The following is a 20850-nucleotide window of genomic DNA, read 5'->3' as shown; positions in this document are numbered from 1 at the left end:
TGCTCCAATCCATTCTTGCATAATCTGCATTTGTCGTGTGATAAATGTATTAAAATATAAAGATCATTTTTATCTCATTTTGTTCTTGAATGCCAGATAAATAATTAATGTTTGCAAGCTAGATTGCAGGCTTTAGAGTCAAAATAGAAAAGCATTTTCCTGTTTTCAAGTTGAAAATAAGAGAGAACTTGAAAATGGGCATAGGAAAAAGAGAAAACTTGAAAATTGGCATGGCAAAAAGATATTTTCTATTTTTTTATATAATTTTTGACAAATTGAAATATAATGTGACAAATTGTAATTATCTAGAAATTTAAAAATAAAAAAAATTTAATTTAATTTTCATACCTTAATCGGGTCTTAAATTTCACTCATCTTTAGAATATGTTATTTTAAATTTATAGGATCTTTATATGTTAGATTGATGAAATGAAATGAGATATGAACATAATAAATTTTTTTTTTTTTTAAATCAATAAGGAACTTGTATAAAAATTCAGTTTTAGCTTTTGAAAATTTATATGAAAAATTTGAAAATAATGAAAAATATTTTCAAATTTGGTACACAAATGTTAAAAAATTAAAACATAATTTGATATTTTCATAATTTCTAAAAAAAAAAAAAAGAGTTGTTTTCAACAAACAATTAGACCTCAAAATTAGTCACCCCTCCACAGAAGCAGGAATTTCAAGGTGGATCATGCCTGCAAGCTGCTGGGTTAGTTCTCTTGTGCAGATTTCTTGGTGTGGGATACCCTCCAGTTGAGGGCTAATTCAACTAGGATGTTTTTTCTAAGGTAATAATACCAAACACCCCCTTTATTATCGAAATGAAAACTCGCTTTCATTTTATTTTATTTTTTTGCAATTTTTTTGCAATTTTTTTAGCCAAGAGGAATGAATTCTAAAAAAAATTGGCAGAGATTTTGCTAAAGGTTTTTGAGGAAAAAAAAATATAAATATGGGCAAATGTCAGGCCTTTGAAGAAAGAAACTACGAACTTTTAGCAATTTACGATAGGTTGCATAATATCTTCATACCAAAACCAAAATTTCCATTGAAATCAAAAATCCCATCAAAACTTTCACAAATGGAAATCCTAGAATTTTCCATTGAATTGAAATTTAATTCCTCGCAAGTAAAACAGAAACCAGTCTTTTAAGAAAATCTTAGCACCAAAGAAGCCAATTTTCTCTTCCTGCTAATCTGCAGACAACCTACCACCACCACCTCCTGCAGGGCCTACTCTCACCAACGAGAAATAAGTTTTCTTCAATAATAAGACACATTTATAACAAGTATTCAAGTACTGAATAATAATAATAAGTTTTCTTCTTCAAAAAAGTGTCAACACCTTGCCATAGACATGAAGAAACTTGCATAGGATGTAATGACAGCAATTAAGGTCTAAGATAAGAACAATTGGCAAATGATGATTGGGTGAGATATTAGTTGGCATGTAGAGAATTGCTCCAGAATAAATTGGCAAATCAAGTTGATGATTTACAGCTGGGTTTTCAGAATGATACACAAAATTTCAAAAGAAAAGGCAGTGTTTTGAAAGAGTACAGATGGCATTCTGGTTTTAAATCATGCAGAGCATTCCTGTCTTATATTAATATGAGCTCCAATAAAAGGTTCGATATTTCCATTTAAAACAGAGTTTAGGTCATGCAGTTGGATGCCAGTTTTCACATCTTGAACCAGCTTGTATGGGTGAAATACGTATTTCCGAGTTTGTTGCCGTGACACATGGACAATTGCATCTCTGTTGATACTATTTACACTGGAAACTCCTTGTTCCCTTGCAATCACCGTAAGTTTGGCCTTCAAGCGGTTGAGGGCCTTCATCTTATTCGCAAAGTGGCTCCTCTCACCTGAACATGCATGGAAGAACAAATTTACATCTCATTTCTTGTCCAGTTGATGCATTAAATGAAATACAGAAGGGGATAAATAAGAGTTTATATTACACAAGGAACTAAATGACTACCATTATGCAGAAGTAAATAATAATAAATGGTTTGGAAACAAAGTAATTACTATTCTTTCCTTCACTTTTGTATTTTGAAGCCACTTCCACCATGTGGAAATCTTAAGCTGGGCTTCAACCAGTCTTTACACCTTCAGCTTCTCTGTTATCATGTCAGATGCAATGATTCACATCCCAATTTCAAAGAAGTTATTGTTGTGAAAAATGAGAGGTATGGATGGTTATCTTGGAAATTAAATCAAACTTGATATTCATTTGGTTCAAGTAGTTGAAAAGTTTTTTGAATTGGGTTATGTATCTACATGGATTCATGTAACTAGATAAACAGGCTACATTAAATATATTAATTGTAATTAATATTGATACATGTACAAGACTCCATGTAAAGCCAGTAAGTAGCCTTAAGATTTTTGCTTCAAGTGGAATCAAAGTTTCAAAGTTTTCTGTTCTTCCTCCACTACTCTCCAGTCTCCACCTATCTTGTGTCCTCTATTTCTATTTCCAACAAAGTAGTATCAAAGCAAGGTGTGTGTCAAGTGTTTTGAATGATGGCAAGTCTATTTCAAGTCCCTCTACTCACCGAATATAATTTTGATAATTGAAGTGTTCGAATGAATCCTTGCTTGGATCTCAAGATGGCTGGGAGATCATTGAAAAAGGCTCTGTAGGACTGCAAGATGAGGGTCCCTTGAATCAGGCACAAAAGGACATTTTAAAAGATTCAGGAAAGAAGGATCGAAAGCTCGCACACTCATTTACATTTAGAAAAGTTGCAGGAGCAACTTCTTTAAACAAGCATGGTGCCTACAAAAAGTTGCAAAAATGAGTTGATAAAGTGGTGAAAGTTTGTCTCCAAACACTTAGAGGTGAGTTTAAAACACTATGAAAGATACTGAATTAGTTTTTGGTCATTTTTCAAGAATTTTGGATATTGTTAACCAATTGAGATGATATGGTGAAGATTTAAAAGATGTCCAAGGGGTAGAAAAAATCCTTTGATCATTGCACCCAAAATTTCAATTATGTAGTTGTAGCAATTGAAGAATCTAAGGATTTAAGAGTCCATAAAAATTGATCACCTTGTGGGGTCTTTGCAAACCTATGAAGAAAGGCTTATTAAGAAAAAGCAAGAACCATTGGTACATGCTCTTCAAATCAAACATTCTTTCAAATTGAGAGTAGAAAGTTATAAGAGACGAGGTCATGGACATGGTTGTGATCATGGTCGAGGTCGAGGTCGAGGAAGAGGAAGAATAAGTGATTCCAGCTCATCAAACATTGATGAGAGGAACCAAAATTTTTTCAATTATCAGAGGACGTGGAAGAGGATCAAATTCAAAAAGGCAAAGGCATGACAAAACGCAAATTAAATGTTACAATTGCATATGGTCATCATTCATATAAATGTAGAACTCCCAACAATGTTGAAAAAATGAGCAACTGTGCTAAAGAAGAAAAGGAACAGGTAAAGCCCACTTTGTTGCTAGCATACAAAGGAGATGGAGGAGAAGAAAAGAAGACATGGTATCTTGACACCAGAGCAAGCAACCATGTGTGGAAAGTGGAAACAAAAATTTGTTCTTGGAGCTTAATGAATCGGAAAGTGGGAATGTTACATTTGGAGACTTGTCCAAGATTCCACTAAAGGAAAAAGGCAAAATATTATTTTGTTTAAAAGATAGAAGGCATCAATTCTTCACTAATGCGCATTATGTGCCAAACATGAAAAATAGCATTTTAAGTTTGGAACAACTCTTAGTAAAAAGAATACAATATCCGTATGAAAAATCTTAACCTTTTTGATAAATAATCTAAAAATTGTTTGGTGGCAAAAGTGATAATGACAGAAGATAGAATGCTTAAATTAAACACTCAAATTGATATTGCCAAATGTTTGAAGGCTTTCCTAAATGATTCCTCTTGGCTTTGGCATCAAAGGTATGACCATGTGAAAATTTCAATGGTTTGAAATTGATGAACAAGATAAAGATGGCAAAATATTTACCCTTGATTGAACATCCCCACCAATTATGTGAAGGGCGTGTATTCAGTAAATAATCTAGGAAGAGTTTCCTAAAAGAAGCGAGTACAACGACAAAGAAGCCACTGGAGCTTAACCATGCCAATGTATGTTGGCCGATTGATCTCCCATCACTTGGTAAGAATAAGTACTTTTTGCTTTTCATTTATGACATTAGTAGAAAGTTTTGGGTCTATTTTCTCAAATAAAAATGAGAGGTGTTAGAAACTTTCTAAAAAACCAAGATCCTTGTTGAAAAAGGAAGTGTCTATGAAATCAAAACTATGGATTCATATAGTGGGAAAGGGCTCAAATCAAATAAATTCAAACAATATTGTGAAAGCAACAGAATTTGTCATCCTATGATAGTTCCAAGATCACCTCAACAAAATGGCATGGCAGAGCGCAAAAATCTACACTTCTTAACATGGCAAGCAGTATGTTGAGAGCACGAAAATGCCCAAAAAATTTTGGGCCAAAGAAATTGATTTTGCAATATATTTGTCAAACCAGCATGCAACTAGAAGTGTGTGGAATCAAACCCCAGAAGAATCTTGGAGTGGAAAGAAGCCCAGCGTCTCTTATTATGGTGTTCGTGAGCATAGCATATGCACACATAGCATATATAGTGTTCCAAGTTGGATGGCAAAAACGAGAAGTGTGTCTACGTTGGATATGACTCAAATTGAAAGGGATGCAAGCTCTTCAATCCAAGCAATAGAAAAGTTATCATCAATTAAGATGTCAAATTCGAGGAGACAAGCTCAAGGGACTGGAACACTCAATGGGAGAAAATATAACTTCTTTCTTTTTGTTTGAAGAAAATGAGCAAGAAGATAAATCCATTGAAGTACTTACTACTCCACCACCGAAGTCACCTCCTAGTGGACATTTATCATTATCATCAGAAAGACTAACACCTCGAATGATAAGCTTACAAGGAATCTATGAGGCAATTGAAAAAATGGACTATATAACCTTTTTTGTCTTTTTTCCGATTGTGAACCACCAGATTTTAATGAGGTAGTGCAAAACGAGAAGTGGAGAATTGCAATGGATGAAGAAATTGCCGGAATTGAGAGAATGCTACATGGAAGTAAACCACTCTCCTAGAGGGACATGAAGCAATGAGAGTCAAATGGGTTTACAAATTGAAGAAAAATGATAAGGGAGAAGTTGACAGATATAAAGGGAGACTTGGGGCAAAAGGATACAATCAAAGACCGAGAATTGATTATGATGAGGTACTCGCACCAATTGCTCAGTTGGAAGCAATTTGAATTTATTATCTCCTTAGCAGCTCAAAATAGATAGAAGATTCATCAAATGGACGTCAAATTAGCAATTTTGAATGGATTATTTGAGGAAGAAGTATGCATAGAACAACCTTTGGGTTACCAAGTGAGAGAGAATGAAGAGAAGAAACTAAGGCTCAAAACTGCACTTCATGGGTGGAAGCAAGTGCCTTAGGTTGACATAGTAGAATTGACAAGTAGTTGCAAGAAAACAACCTCAGAAAATGCCCCTATAAGCATGCTCTTTACATTAAGTCAGATTGAAATGGAAATATTACTTGTATGTTTATATGTTAATGACTTAATATTCACAAGAAATAATCCAAGCATGTTTGCAAAATTTAAAAGGGCAATGATGAAGAAGTTTGAGATCACAAATATTGGGATAGTGTTATACTACCTTGGTATAGAAAGTAATGCAAAAGGAGGAAGGAATATTCATATCTCAAGAAAGGTATGCAAAGGAAGTTCTTAAGAAATTCTAGATAAATGAATGCAATCCGATCAGCACCCCCACGGAGTATAGAGTTCAGTTATCAAAGAATGGTGAAAGTACGGTCGATCCAAGCTATTTTTGAAGTCTTCTTAGAATTCTTCAGTATTTGACATGCACAAGACTGGATATTCTTTTGGAGTAGGATCGGTGTAGATAAAAGGAAGCACCAACTATAACCCCTTGAAAGAATCCAAAATGATTCTTCAATATATCAAAGGCACGCTTGATGTTATCAAGCTTGTGGGACACAGTGAAAGTGATTGGGCTGGAGATTTGGATGATTAGTAGAGTACAACTAGATTTGTATTTCTCGTTGGACTTAACATTCACAAAGTTTTGAAGAAACAATCCACAGTTACTCTTTCAACTTGAAAGTATGTCATGCAATTTGGCTCAAAAATTTGTTGAAGGAGCTAAAGATGGTGCAAGGAGAACCAACAAAGACATAGATGGATAACAAGTCTAATATCATATTGGTAAAGAATCTAGTATTTCATAATTGAAGTAAGCATAAAGACACAAGGTTTTACTTCATTAGAGAATGCACTGGAAGCAAGGAACTAAAACTTAAGTTATGAATATTGGACTAGGACATAACTCAACTAGAACCCCAAACATCAAAAACCCGTTTATTGACTCGAGAAGCAAATGGATGATGATGCTATTCCAACTAACAAGACTCACACCCAAGACTAAACACAAAACTCAAAGGAGGAACTAGTTATTTCAACTTTTCCAATGAAGGATGACCAAAGTGACGGTGGGTTTGGAGTGGTGTAGCAGTAGGTCAAACAATAAAAGGAGATAAAGACTCAAAGTGATCTTCATACCCTCCGCCAACCTTTTTCCTTGTCTTCAAATCTTGAAAGATCACAGAATCAAGAAAGAATGTTACTGAAAAATACATGGATTTTGTAATATTGTTAATTGACGTAAGATCTAAGGGGAATTAAAGAATATACAAAACAGAAGAAAAAGAAACAAAGGAAGTGGGAGTTACCATCACTTCCCCTAAGGACAGCAGTGGACCCATCAACAAGAATAACACGAGGTATGAGAGTGAAAAAGAAATTAGGCATACGTATCACATGATCAATAGCAGCTGAATCTATATTCCAAGGACTAGGACGAGAAATATTAGGCGAAAAGCAAGTTGTAGGGTTATGTGTCTAAGCAAGAGATGCAATAGGAAGAGAGGCTTGTTGGGATGCTTGATACTATTGGAATTTGGAATACTATCCCTCTTAACATAGATAAAGTACGCTGCTCCCCACTTAAGCCTGAAAGTGTTGAATATATGGTGGTTGCCGCAAGGCAATTTACCATGAAGATCCCACCATTTCTCAATCATATGACCTACTTATCCACAATGAGTGCACTTGCGAGGAGGGCCTCTATATCATCCATCTCTTCCACCACTCTACAACCACTTGAACCATCTTGAGAACTTCTAAGGTTGCTTGGTTGAAAACTTGAATCATCTTATCTAACAAAAACAATCCTCTCAGAGTTAGGGGTTGAAACACCGAGTGTAGGGGCTAGGAATGGGAAGCACAAAGAATCCAAGAATAAACATCAGCAAAAGATAGCAATCCTAAACTACCAGAAATCTGGGACTGCCTCAAACTCAGGTCTTGCTAGAAGCCTAGGACCCAAAGAATTGTCATCTGCTCCTTATGCTTTTGTATCTCGCAAACATTAGTAGTTTTGGGTTGCACGATGTTAAGTTCCTCATGGATACGCTTCATCTCTACAAAGTATTCTGCGCCACTCCTGTCTCCCTATTATAACCGAAAGTACTATAAGGATAGATTGTATTTCATGCATACATGTAGTGTTACTGGAATACAAAAGTTTGACATAATCCCAAATCTCCTTGCACACATCTAGATGCGCATCCATGCAATATGGGGCTCCATTGAGTTCCACAAACAGGAGACAATCAACACATCTTCCTTAACCCACACTTATTTTCATTAATTATAAGAGAGCATAGATAAAAACAAGTATTCAGATTTACCCTAAGTTTGTCAAATAGATCTTGACAGCCTTAGAGCACTGAACATAATTATTTCCATCCGAAATTTCGGTTGTTATCTGTGGCAATGACAAAGGGAACATACTTTTGGGATTCATGGACTCCATCCCAACACTCACAAACGAGACCAAAGACTAACAAGGTGAACGGACAAAGCAACCAGCAAACAAGGTGAACAACTGAAACAACCACGAACAAGTCACCAACAAACTAACATAGCACTACCACAGCATCAAAAACTAACATACAAACACTGCCACTGCCCTAAGAGACTAACAAATGACCTTAATAGTACCGAACAACCACTAAAAAACTGCTGTGAGTGAACAATGAAAAAAGATGGATATTTAAACAAAATACTTTACCAATAACTTCAAATATGGTATATGGAATGACTTAAGTCATGCTGGAGTGAATTGGAGCAAAAACAGGCTAGGTGGATGTCTCACACCCTGACACATGGGGTCGGAGCTACTAGCAGTTGGCCGGGGCATGTGGGTGTGTGGGGCTTCCTCTTGCAAATAGATTTGACAAACTTATAGATTGGAGGGTTTTTACATATGGGGTTGGTTTTGCAAAATATGAAGGAGCTTTTGAGATTCTGAAAAGGGTAGCAACGTCCAAAAAGTTTCCCGCGACTGTTGAGATTTTCAACGACCCTTGAACTTGTTTGCAATCTCAAGGTGCAATTGATCCTCTTATAATAGTAGATTTCATAAGATGATTAGGTTTAGGATTTGGTTTGGTGGCGGCTATGCACTTAGAGTTTAGGTTGAATCTTGCTCTAATACCGTGTTTAAGTATTGAGTAAAAAAGAAGACGTAATCACGACGATAGATTTCTCCCTCTATTTATAATTTATCAACTACATTCAAATTACCATAACACCCTTAGTAACTCACTCTTGCTAACATAACACTACGACATATTAACAATGCTAATTGACCAAATAACTAGTAAACTAAAAATAATAAGTTTAACATATATTATTCAAAAATAGGAAAAGTTGAATAGATTCTGTCTTTGTCATCATTACTTGTCATTATTTTTTTTAATTAGGAATTTGTTCGTGACCAGCACCTTTGTAGTATGAACATCATTGGTTCAACCATCAATTTGACCTGCTAGTCTAATCAATATGACCAAATGTATATTCATCACCTTGGTCACAAGTTAGGGTTTTAAAACCATGGTCACAACAAACAAAGATTGGGTTTTCGTTACAATAGGTGATGGTCGTAGGCCTTTAATTGAGTAGGAAAATGGTACTCTAGACCAAGATGGAAATGAAATGAAAAGAGGAAGCTAGTAGGCCTACAACAAAAGAAAGAAAGGATGGAGCTTGATGAGGTTGTGAATAGTAAAGTAAGTTGATAGGTCTCATTCCGTCATGGTTACAAAAGGAAAATGTAAAGGGTTTCTAAGGTTTCTAAGTATTGATTTTAAATAAGTAGAGCTTAAGCTTTTAGTTTGGTTGTCGTAACTCTTAAAAGTTACATATTAGTCATTGCATCCAGAGTTGAAGAAGTTACTTTTCCTTCTTTGCATGTGTGTTCTTGTAAACCTCAAAGAACTAACACATTATTTAGAAAATTGTAACAAAAAGAGCCTCAGTTCAAAGGGAAAATCATGACTTCTTAGCCTCAGATATCATATTGTTGTGATATGTGGCTCACATACTGAGTTTAAGGCATGCAAAAAGAAAAAATATGATGGAAATCAAGTAGCAGCAGGGGAAACTGTCGACAGTAGCATTGTAACCATCGACGGTTTGGAGCAGTGCCCGAGAGATTTTACTCTTTGCCTAAAATCGTCGATGGTTTGGCTCAAGATACCCAACGCAGATTTCAAATTTTGAATAAGGGACGGTAAGTTGGTTGGGATTTGGAGGGAAAACCTCCGGGAACATTATATATACATTGTGTATGATGTATATGTAAATGGTTGATGTATTGTTCATGTCCTTTGAACAAGAAGATAGTGAATTGTTGTCGTCTGCTCCCGTGGATGTAGGCATTGCCGAACCACGTAATTCCTTGCGTATTGTGTTGTTATTTCTTTCATATATTTCTTGTGGATAGTTTCTGTATTTTCATCATTAAGTGTTGTGTGTGTTTGATCCTATATATTCCATTGTGCAATTCGATTTTTCACAACAAATTGATAGCAAAGCATTATTGTAATGACCTGTGGAACTTCGTCTACAAAATTTGACATTGTCAAGTTTGATGGAACCAAAAATTTCGGTTTGTGGCGGAGAATGGTGATGGATCTGTTCGTGCAAAAAGGTATGGTGAAAACTTTAAACGAAATTCAACCAGAAAGCATGGATGAAGCAAGTTGGAATGAATAGGAGGCAAAGGCAGTATCAACCATCCGACTTTGTTTGGTTGACGATGTTTTGTATCACGTCATGGATGAGGATTCTCCGGCAGCAGTTTGGAGAAAACTGGAAAGTTGGTATACGCCTAAGTCTTTATCGAACAAATTGTTTCTTAAGCAAAGATTGTATTGGCTTAATATGGTGGAGGGTTCGGATTTGAACCAACACATCAACGCTTTCAATGAGATTGTAAGTAATTTGATGCGTCATGCATGTTGATGTGAAGTTCGAGGAGGAAGACAATGTGTTGATGCTATTGAATTCCCTACCTGCGTCTCACACGTACGAAAATTTGGTTACTACTCTAACATGGGGCAAAGAAAGCTTGAATTTGGAAAAAGTAACAAGCGCATTGCTCGATTTTCATCAAAGAAAAATGGCAAGCGATGATATTTCACATGGTGAAGGGCTTGTAGTGATGAGTAACCAGGAACATGGGAGAGGTAGGTCCCGAAGTGGATCTCGGTTGCAGTCTGGGAATAAGGACATAAGGTGTTTTAGGTGCGGTAAAATTGAGAACAAAAAACCGGAATATCTAGAGTGGAAGAAAGGGAATGCTGAAAATCAAAAGGGTTCGTCAAAATCTGCAAATGTAGTGGAAAGAGACTCAGGGAGCAGTGATGGTGATATGCTATATGTTTCATCGGGTTCAGAGTGCCTCACGAATTCTTCGATCCTAAATTCCGAATGCTCTTATCACATGACATCAAATAGAAAATGGTTCAACACCTACAAGGTTAGTAAATAGTTCTATTATAATGGGAAATGATGTTGTATGCAAAATAATTGGAATAGGAAATATCATAATTAAGATGCATGATGGTGTTGTGAGAAATTTATGTGATGTAAGGCATGTACTGGATCTAAGGAAGAATGTGATTTCATTGGACACTTTAGATTGTAACGGGTATAGTTACAAGTCTAAAAGTGAAATAATGAATGTGTGTGACGGCGACTTGATGGTGATGAAGAGGCACAAGTTAGCGGGTAATATCTATGCACTGTAGGGTACAACAGTTGTAGGTGGAGCTGCAACTATAGAATCTGAGTCAGATGTTCTGTGGCATATGCGGTTAGGGCATATGGATGACTACATGTATTCAACTGTTTGGGGACCGATGAGGATAGCATCACAGGGTAGACATATGTATTTCGTGGGTTTATCATGAAAGGTCTTGGTGTATCTCATGCGACACAAGTCAAAGGTGTTTGCAAGGTTTAACTTGTGGCTGAGGTTGAAAACCAAACTAGGAGAGATATCCTCAGGTCAGACGTTGGTATTGAGTACACTGGTTCAGTTCAAGAAGTTTTGTGAGCATGGCAGATTGTATGCAGGGCTTACAAGGAACTTCTTGGTTAAATCAGTGAGTATGGTGCGTTTCTCGTTTAACCAATCGCCAAAGGTATCACTAGATGGAAGAGTTGCAGGAGAATTGTAGGCAGGTTTTGCGGTAGACTACTCTGGTTTGAGTGGATGTCCACAGGTGCACGTTTCTAGTGAGGTGAGATCTAGGCTTGGTGTAATGTCCGAACAATACATCTTTATGGGATATAAGAAAGGTGGGTTAAAACTGGATGATCCAATGGCAAACAAGGTGATGATCAGTGGAGACATGGTTTTTGGTGAGAAAGCCATGGGGCAGTGTTGTTAGGTAAAGGAAGAGAAACATATGCCAGAAAACTACAGCGACAATAAACATGTGATGCAGGTAGAGTTACAGACTCAGGGCAGAAACAACATTATTCATAATGCAGGGAGCTATAACTCAGAATACCGACAAGAAAACAATGGATCCAGATGCATTATCAAGCCACCACTCAAGTATAAATTTGATGTTTAGGTGTTTTATGCATTCATTTCTTCCTGCAAGGTTCCTACTATTTTTCAAGTTGCGGTGCACAACAAAGGGAAAAATAGATGGATGAGTATTATGGTGGAGGAGATGAAGTTATTACATAAGAATCAGATATAGGAGTTGATGGAGCTTCCAGTGGGGAAGTGGGTGATAGGATGCAAGGGGGTGATGTTTCCGTTGTTTGTGGATAACATGTTATTGGTTGGAAAGGCTTTGACTGAGGCTAATCAGTTGGGAACTTTATTGAAAGGTTTTGACATGAAGCTTTTGGGTACGACCAAGAAGAGCCTTGGTTTGGAGATTTGCAAGGATAGAGCTGTAGGGAAATTGGGGTTATCTCAGGGTGGCTTTGTGGACAGAGCTGCAGGGAGATTGGGGTTATCTCGGGGTGGCTTTGTAGATAGAACTGCATGAAGACTTTGTTTGCCGTCTCGAGATGGTTTTGTGGAAAATCAATGTAAAATGTCTACCGCTCGAAACCCAAGGATGGACGGTGATGTTCAGGATATATCAAACGTCCCCTATGCTGGTGCAATGGGGTGTTTCGGCAGATAATAGAGTGGTCCATCAGTTGTGAGATTTGTTATTGCAGACTATGCAGGGGGCTTTGATCACAGAAGGTTTACAACAGGGTCTATGTTTACTATTGTGGGAAGGCCTACTTATTGGAAGTCCAGGATACAGTCTCCGGGTGTAACATTCACAATTGAATCGAGGTTCTTGGCAGAAGTCGAAGCTGCCACAGGCAAGTTCAAGCCTTGCTTGGACTTGGTTTTTGTTTTCAATTGCTAGAAGGGAGACAGTCTCAACCTAATGTCCCAAGGTCAAGGTGGAGTAGCGGGTTTATGTTTTCAGTTTCTCCTAAGGGGAGTATGTTCGCCAAGGTGGAGATTGTTCTGATATGTGGCTCACATCCTGAGTGGAAGACATGCACAAAGAGAAAACATAATGGAAATCAAGTAGCAGCAAGAGAAACCGTTGACGGTTTGGAGCAGCGCTTGAGAGATTTTACTCTCTGCCTGAAACCGTCGACGGTTTGGCTCGGGATACCCAACGCATATTTCAAATTTTGAATAAAGGACGTTAAGTTGGTTGGGGTTTGGAGGGAAAACCTCTGAGAGCATTATAATTTATATATGCGTTGTGTATGATGTATATGTAGATAATTGATGTATTGTTCATGTCCTTTGGACAAGAAGATAGTGAATTGTTGTCGTTTGCTCTTGTGGACAAAAGGATAGTGAATTGTTGTCGTTTGCTCTTGTGGATGTAGGCATTGCCGAACCACGTAATTCCTTGCATATTGTGTTGTTATTGCTTTCATATATTTGCTATGGATAGTTTCTGTATTTTCATCATTAAGCAATGCATGTGTTTGATCCTATATATTCCGCTGTGCAATTCAATTTTTCACAACACATATAGATTACCTGAGTATTGAATACTTATGCAAGTTGGAATATGCTGAATGAAAACTCCCGGTTCAATATGGCCTGACTCTTCTCCATGAGATGAAAACGATGAGATAATTAAATCCTTTTCGTCAAGTTGCAGGTCATCTGTGTCAAGAAATAGAGGAATAACATCCACACCTGCAAAGCCAGCCTGCGTAGATTTTCAAATTCATGAATAAAATGGATAAGGAAACTTATCAATGAAGATAATAGCATGAGACAACGGAAGTATGTTGGAGTGATAATTTCTAGAGTTCAGGACACAAAATCTCGCATATGACTATTAACTAAATGTTGCCTCATGCAATTAAGAGCTTTAAATAACCAAACATGTGAAAGTTCAACAAAGGTGGATTATTTCTTTCTTCTTTTTCAATGCCTCAAATTGAAGGCATCAACCTCACGTAGTCATGTTCCATTTTGTATCCCACCCTTTAAGCACCTAGCATAGGCTTGAAGTGTTAAGTGCATTATTTTCTTATCAAAGTCCATAAGCTACTTCTAACTTGCAAACCAAATGCAAGATAAACTTAATAAAACCAACTAATTGGCCAAGTGTGACTAAATTCAACAAAAATAGTACAATTCATTGTGCTTTGGTACCAACAAGCACAAATCAATAGAAAAATATACTCTCTTTTGAATCAAGTTCTAATTCCATGCCTCTATCTGTGCGGGCCAAGATGCCACAGTGACCAACTCAAAAAAGGTGTACCATGTACCCGTAACCAAAAACATTCAATAAAATATTTTTTTTTCTTAAAAGGATTTGAAGAAAAAACTTAATACCAACCATGAACAAGTTTCAACCAGGCATTTGTTTGATATTGAATGGGCCAAGTCCAAAGCAAGACCCACAATAGTTGAAAATCAAATCAACTGAATAAGCAGTGCCAGTTAAACTTGAATATCCACAGGGCACCACTTTCCTGTAGAAACTACAGATTCAAAAATGAGACCTGGAGAAACAGCAGCAAAATATAGTGCTAAGTTATTGCATTCACAAACACACATACATGCTAAAAAGCATTCTTCCAAGATAGTTTGTGCCCTTGGAAAATCCATATTTATGCTCAGATGCAATTAAATCTCCTCCATCCAAACAACAGATAATAGAGCTTTATAATAGAAGGAGGATAATGCAGCGCAGGAAATGTAAAGAAAGATTACTGTCAGAAGAAAAAAAAAAGCAACAGATATTGAAAGCTCAAGTATCAGAAAACCTCTCTTAAATAAGAAAAATAAGTTGTGTTCTTGTTTCAGAACTAGCTGGTAAGGGAACTGACATTCAGACCTCACGGAGGACAGAGCCATCACGGAAACTTTTCATGCAGTGAACACCCCTCTCCCCTGAAAGATAACCATAAGCATAGACAGATTCGAACTCAATAGTTGCAGATTTTATACCACCATTCTTGGAAGAATTCTTCTCAACTATCCTTCCTCTTTGCCCTTGCTTTTCGGCCCACTTGATATACATGCTTAGAAGCTGCTCTGCCCATATCTAGATTTAAAAAATTGTAGTCATTGAGAGAGAGAGAGAGCTAAATTATTGCACTCAAATAAATATATACTTTAGAGGCTAATCTTGAAGAGATTCCATGAGGATTATCTATACATAATTACCTTTAAGCCTTATCTAAAATTAGAGGGGGAGAGAGAAAGAGAGAGCCAAGCTCTAAACTTTACCATTATTTTTAACATGTAAAAATTCCACATCATTAAAGAAGGCATGTTAAAAACTGAGAGATTGAAAATTTACCACCGCTATGGAAAAAGCCAAGATAGATGAAGCAACTTATTCCAATACAGCATCAAATTCACTTCCCAAGAAATTTAAGATGCCTCATCAAAGGATTTAATCGCACAGAAGGTATAGTTGCAACAACAAAGGGTATGGGCATATGGAAGTTTGTCTGAGGAAAGCTCAATAAATCATGAAGATGTCTGTTCAGATACAAGTGCATTCTAACATGAGAAGACCTGGAAGAAACTTATGATGATTGGGGATAGACCAAGCTCCCTAAAAGAACACTAGGCACTGGCCATTCAAACTCTAGTGTAAGTCAGGAAAAACAGAATGCATTGAACATTTAATTAAACATAGATAGTCCAACACAAAAAGCTAGTGTTTGAAAGAATGAATGAACATTATAGAATACAAAATGAAGGCATTTTCAGGATCATGGCCAGAATTAGGAAACAACTAGCATGATCTTGTTTTGATTCGTCAGTTTATTATTAATTTGGAAGAATAGAATGAACATATAGCTTTAAAGTTAACAATTATGTAAAAGTTTTTTCTTGAAAATTATATAGTCTCACATGGTATAGGACTTAAAGCTTGAAATCCAGTTTTAGCTTAAACTGTCACCTAAAAGAATATTTAATAAACGTTATGAAGTGTAAAACACATCAATTTAAGTCATGATTAATTAGAAGGGGTAAGGTGCATCAATTTAAGTCATGCATCAGTTGAGGATCAAGTTCAATTGACCCTTAATCCAGAAAAGGAATTACTTTGTTGAGTCAAATGATATTTTGCGAAATTTTAAAACCAGAACACACCATTGTCAAATATCATTAAAACTCATTCCTGTGTGTGCACCCCAGTTGGAGCATAAAAATGGCTGCAACACATTCTTACCTCCGAGTAACTGGCTTTCGATCCAGATTTAATAATCACACATGCTCCCTCCAAGTCATAAGGCCCCTTGAGAAGTTTAGACATCTCATACTGATCCAAGAACTTGCACACATCTACAGATGCATCATATGCTTGCTTAAATAGACCATAATTTAAAGATTCCATCTCTGACAGCTGCGTGATTAGCTTTGCTTCCTCAGCCTGCATAAAACAACAGATATAATTACATAAATTATCTGAAGTTGAGTCATTTTCATTTGAGAAAAAGACCACAAATTTTCAGCTACTCCAATGAAAGATGATGTACTTCATGGTGAGTTCAACACCAAATGGACATTTTGCATCAAAAACAGGCCAATGAATGTCGACACCATGCTTCTAAATGCCAGCCTCCTATGCATATATCTCTGCGAAGTAAAATGCAATTTCTAAAAATCCCATGAAATTCAATTGTATTACACATCACCTTATAAGTCACATCTTTGAGAGCATCAACCAATTTGGCACTATCAGCTAACTCGGCAAGAATTTCATTTGATTTGTCTGGGTCATCCCATAGGTTAATTTCACGTATTACTTCTTCCTGCTTGATGCGCCTGGCTTCTTCAAGTTCCAATGCTGTTGGAGCAAACATCTCAGCACGAGAAACTGCATCTTCAATCTTCTTTCTTAAAGAAAATAAACCTAGAAGAAACCAAACCATCATTACCAATTACAAGCAAGAACAGATAAATTTACAGCAGTGAGAAGTTTGCAAACACATTTAGAAAGATAGTTCACAAAGTCCGGGTGTCATCAGCTAGTAAACAGCTCATTTGTACAAAACACTAAGACAGGGATTCATCATTTGTAACAAAGGAGCAATTGTGAAAATTCTACATTAAAAATGTAATTCCTTAGGAATTAATTGCTATGACACCAAATAATGCATGAGTTAAAGGACAAAGTATGAATTCTTGGATAAGTAAAATGCCAAGTAAGCAGAAGGAACAGGAAATAAATAGAATAAAGTGCAGGAAGAATACAAGGAAAGTAAGAAAAAATAACTGAAAAGTAAATGAAATGAATGCAATAAATGGTTGCAACCTATTTCTTTATTGCACTAGATTTCATCACCCCATCCCAACTGTCATGAGGAAAAAACAAGACCAAGAGACGCCTCATATTGCAAATAATGTTCACATGTAAAACTATAAAGGGTAAAAGAGACTAGCCTCCCCTGAGATTTGGCAAAAAAACAATGATCTCCCTTGAGGATTCAAAAATTCTAGAGACAACCCCTGAGGTTTTAAGAATTCCAGGGACCTCCCCTTGTATTTTGCAAAAAGACAAGTTTTTTTAGGGGAGTTTTGTGTCTTTTTAACAAATCTCAGGGGAGGTCTCTGGCATTTTTGAAACCCCAGGGGAGTTTTCTATCTTTTTGCCAAACCCCAGGGGAAGTGAATGTCTTTTGACCGACTATAAAAGAGACATGTTCAATCATAGTCCTGCAAATAATAGTCTTTCAATCTATTTGAACAAAAAGATGAGGCTACCCAAACACACAAACAAGCAAATATTCAAGGGCAGAAGCTAATTTTGGTGAAGCTTGAAGACAAATCACTTACGAATACGATAAACTCAGCAGAGTATCACTTGTGGTCAACTGAGGATATACACAGTCACACAAACCATGCTTTTCCCTATTCAGCAACATAAGTAATAATCTTGCAATATAGGTTAACATGTATTTTCTGATTCCTACCCCCTTGTCTTCAGTTCTAACACTAAGCCATAACACCCCCCCCCCCCCCAACCCTCTCCCTCCCCTCCCCCCAGAAGTCTTCATACTGAAACTCAATCTCAAACGAAATTTTGATTCTCAACATTGGACAAAGTAAATATCTTTCAAAATTCAACACCATAATTGTCTTCTGCCTAATGACATATCATTTAATAAAATATCTGCACACAATTCACCCTCCTAGAATAAATAAAAAAAACAGAAAAATCGTATACGCCCCTCAAAGAATAAGTCCACGGAGAAAATTCTTGCTTCATTGAATTGAAACCAACAAAGAATGAGTCCACAGAGAAAGCCATATATTCAAATCTCACAAACATAAAATTCCAAACCAAACCAAACGCAGCTAAAAAAACTAATTTCTTTGATATATTTTCTCAGGCACCCTAAGATAACATTTGGCTCTATATTCCTTCCCACTTCAAATTTCACTTTAATTCCCTCAAGACAGCACTTCAATAGAAATTAACTTGCCGGTTTCAAAAATTAGGCCAGACCCAAATAGAACAAGGGCCGAAAAAATACAAACAAAAATAAAAGGAGTGTTTTTGCCCATTACTCGAGCAATGAACACAGGAGAGAGAGAGAGAGAGAGAGAGAGAGAGAGAGAGAGAGAGCGCGCAAACAGGGACAAACCCAGTTCTTTGAAGGCCTTGTTCTTGTCATCCATTGATTGAGAAGCTCGAATGTTGGAAGATAGAAAGGTAGGCCTTAGCTTCTTCCTGCTTCTTGAAGCTGGCCATGTGAAGGAGAACGAAGCAGTAGAAGAACCAGCTCTGTGCAAGCGGATGGGTTGAGATGCCATTCTTGCCATAACATAAATATCTAAAATGTAGAATTGCTGGCACTTCCCAGCTGCCTGCCTAATTCCATTAAGTGGGGAGACCTACTGGATAACGCCACGGCGCAATCTTCCACATGTAGGATGGTAGGAGCCATTAACTGACTTTACCCTCCACAAACTGCTTCTTAGAGGCAGCCTTTTTTTATTAAAAATATTTTTTGGTCCTTAACGTCGTGGGCTTCCAAATTTAATATTATTTTTAAAAAAAAAATAACTGCTAATTTAATTTAATTTAAATTGAAAGTAAGACCGCGACCCAACCGCGGGTTTCGCGACACTTGTTTTTTTTTTTTTTTAATTTTGGAAGGGTCAAAGTATGTTTAGAGCTTAGCACATTTTTAAATTTTTTTTTAATGAAATTTAGGAAAAATTACAGATCTCATTTGCTGTTTGACTCAAAAATAACGAGTTACCTTATGATTTTATTTATGAGCATTAAACTTCTCTATGTTTTCTCAAAATATGTAAAATAATTATTATATTATTTTCTATATATAAGAGGTAATGAGAAGATTAAAATATTACAAAATAATTAATTTAATTAAACTATTAATGAATCAAATTAAATTCGTACAGATTTTAAGGCTTAATTTTGTTAACATTGATGCAATTGTCACATTATTTTAATGTCCAGAATCTATTTTGTGAATTAAATCATTGTAGACCCAATTTTAAATGAAAAATTAAAATAAATTGTCATGCGAAATTAAAAACAAAACTAAAATATTTAAAAACTTTCTTGAAGGGATAATAAGAATGTTGGCCCTAGAGTCGAGTCTAGAGGGGAGTGAATAGACTTTTTTGCGTATATAGGTTTTTCTCTACAAAATAATAAACTTTGTAAGATACAAGCAATTATATTACAATATGTAAAATGTAAATCATGCACAAAACATAAAATAAAAAAGTATAGGAAAGAGAAGCTTGACAAACGATATTAATGTGGTTCGGCCTCTTATCTACGTCCCCGTCTTGAGACACATTCAAGGATTCTACAATCCACTATAAACCTCCTTCATCGGTAGAGAAGCATTTACAATCGGGAACAAATCTCTTTCGCTCACCAAGAGTCTTTCCAAGGGAGGTTCCCTTTCGCTCACCAAGAATTGCAAGATTCACCAAGAATCCTTACAATTCGGTTCATCAAAAACCTTCAACCACAGTTCACTAAGAACCCTTCGCAACTCAGTTCATCAAGAACCCTTTACAACAAGAAGATGAATTACAAAGACAATACTTCTTGAATGAGCTGATATTTAATACAATCAAAACAATACCTAATCTCTCAATAAATGAATCACAACAAAGATTAGAGAGCAAAAGAGATTTTGAGCACAAAAATGATGAACTAAAATGTGGTGTGTTTGGAAATGATAATCACTAAATGTTGATCACTAAGATCAATCTTTAAACAAGTCTTTGGACTTGTATCTATAGGCAAATTGGGCTACTAGTTGTTGTATGGCCATTGGACTAATATATTAATTGTTTACTTTGAAAACTAGTCGTTTATAACCATTGGGGCTTGAATCCGAATACAAACCGTCGACTGTTTAACCTAATTAGTTGACTGATTACCCCAATTAGTCGACTGATTACCCCAATCAGTCTAATATTTCATCTGGGTCACATTTTGCTTGAAACCATCGACTGTTTACCCCAAATCGTCGACTAATTACGCAAATCAGTGAAAGTCTTCAACATGAAAGTTGTGAATTTTTTTTTAACTTTCCGTAAATACCAAGAACGCTTTTTTTAGAGTTTTCTAACAAAAGTTATGCTCCAAATACTGAAGGGTGTTCAGGATATTTGAGTGGTGTATAAATGAAGTTTTAAACCCAACCAAGACCAAGTTTTTAAAAGATTATGACTAATATGATTTAAAACTTATCCCCTATAAAAATACATTGAGTAAAGGATAATTTTATAAAACTCTTGTTTTGACTTTGAAAACTCGTAAGTATTGAACTTATGATTTGGTGATATCCTATATACTCTTATGTCCTACTATGCATATGCAATTTACTCAATTTTTGCTCAA

The 20850-nt window shown here is 36.2% G+C and overlaps 1 protein-coding gene across 1 annotated transcript; it reads right to left on the bottom strand.

The window, feature by feature from the left end:
- Positions 1-1452: 1452 nt before the first annotated feature.
- On the bottom strand, positions 1453-18949 carry LOC131167794 (peptide chain release factor PrfB3, chloroplastic). The gene is made up of 6 exons (XM_058126681.1): positions 18602-18949; positions 16649-16866; positions 16183-16383; positions 14830-15039; positions 13512-13686; positions 1453-1877 (listed from the first exon to the last, which is right to left on the bottom strand). The coding sequence occupies exons 1-6, from the start codon at positions 18777-18779 to the stop codon at positions 1591-1593; spliced, it is 1269 nt and encodes a 422-aa protein (XP_057982664.1). The 5' UTR covers positions 18780-18949; the 3' UTR covers positions 1453-1590.
- Positions 18950-20850: the final 1901 nt, after the last annotated feature.

Source organism: Malania oleifera, chromosome 11, assembly GCF_029873635.1.
Source record: "Malania oleifera isolate guangnan ecotype guangnan chromosome 11, ASM2987363v1, whole genome shotgun sequence".
NCBI lineage: Eukaryota > Viridiplantae > Streptophyta > Magnoliopsida > Santalales > Ximeniaceae > Malania > Malania oleifera.
The sequence above is the reverse complement of the archived record's forward strand: the minus strand, read 5'-3'. Positions and strand labels throughout refer to the sequence as shown.

Coding starts and splice junctions, on each gene's coding strand:
- LOC131167794 (XM_058126681.1), bottom strand. CDS start 18,779: ATGGCAAGAATGGCATCTCAACCCATCCGCTTGCACAGAGCTGGTTCT. Junction 16,867..18,601: donor CAAGGCCTTCAAAGAACTGG/GTTTGTCCCTGT, acceptor GGTTTCTTCTAG/GTTTATTTTCTTTAAGAAAG. Junction 13,687..14,829: donor ATGGCTCTGTCCTCCGTGAG/GTCTGAATGTCA, acceptor AAATCTACGCAG/GCTGGCTTTGCAGGTGTGGA.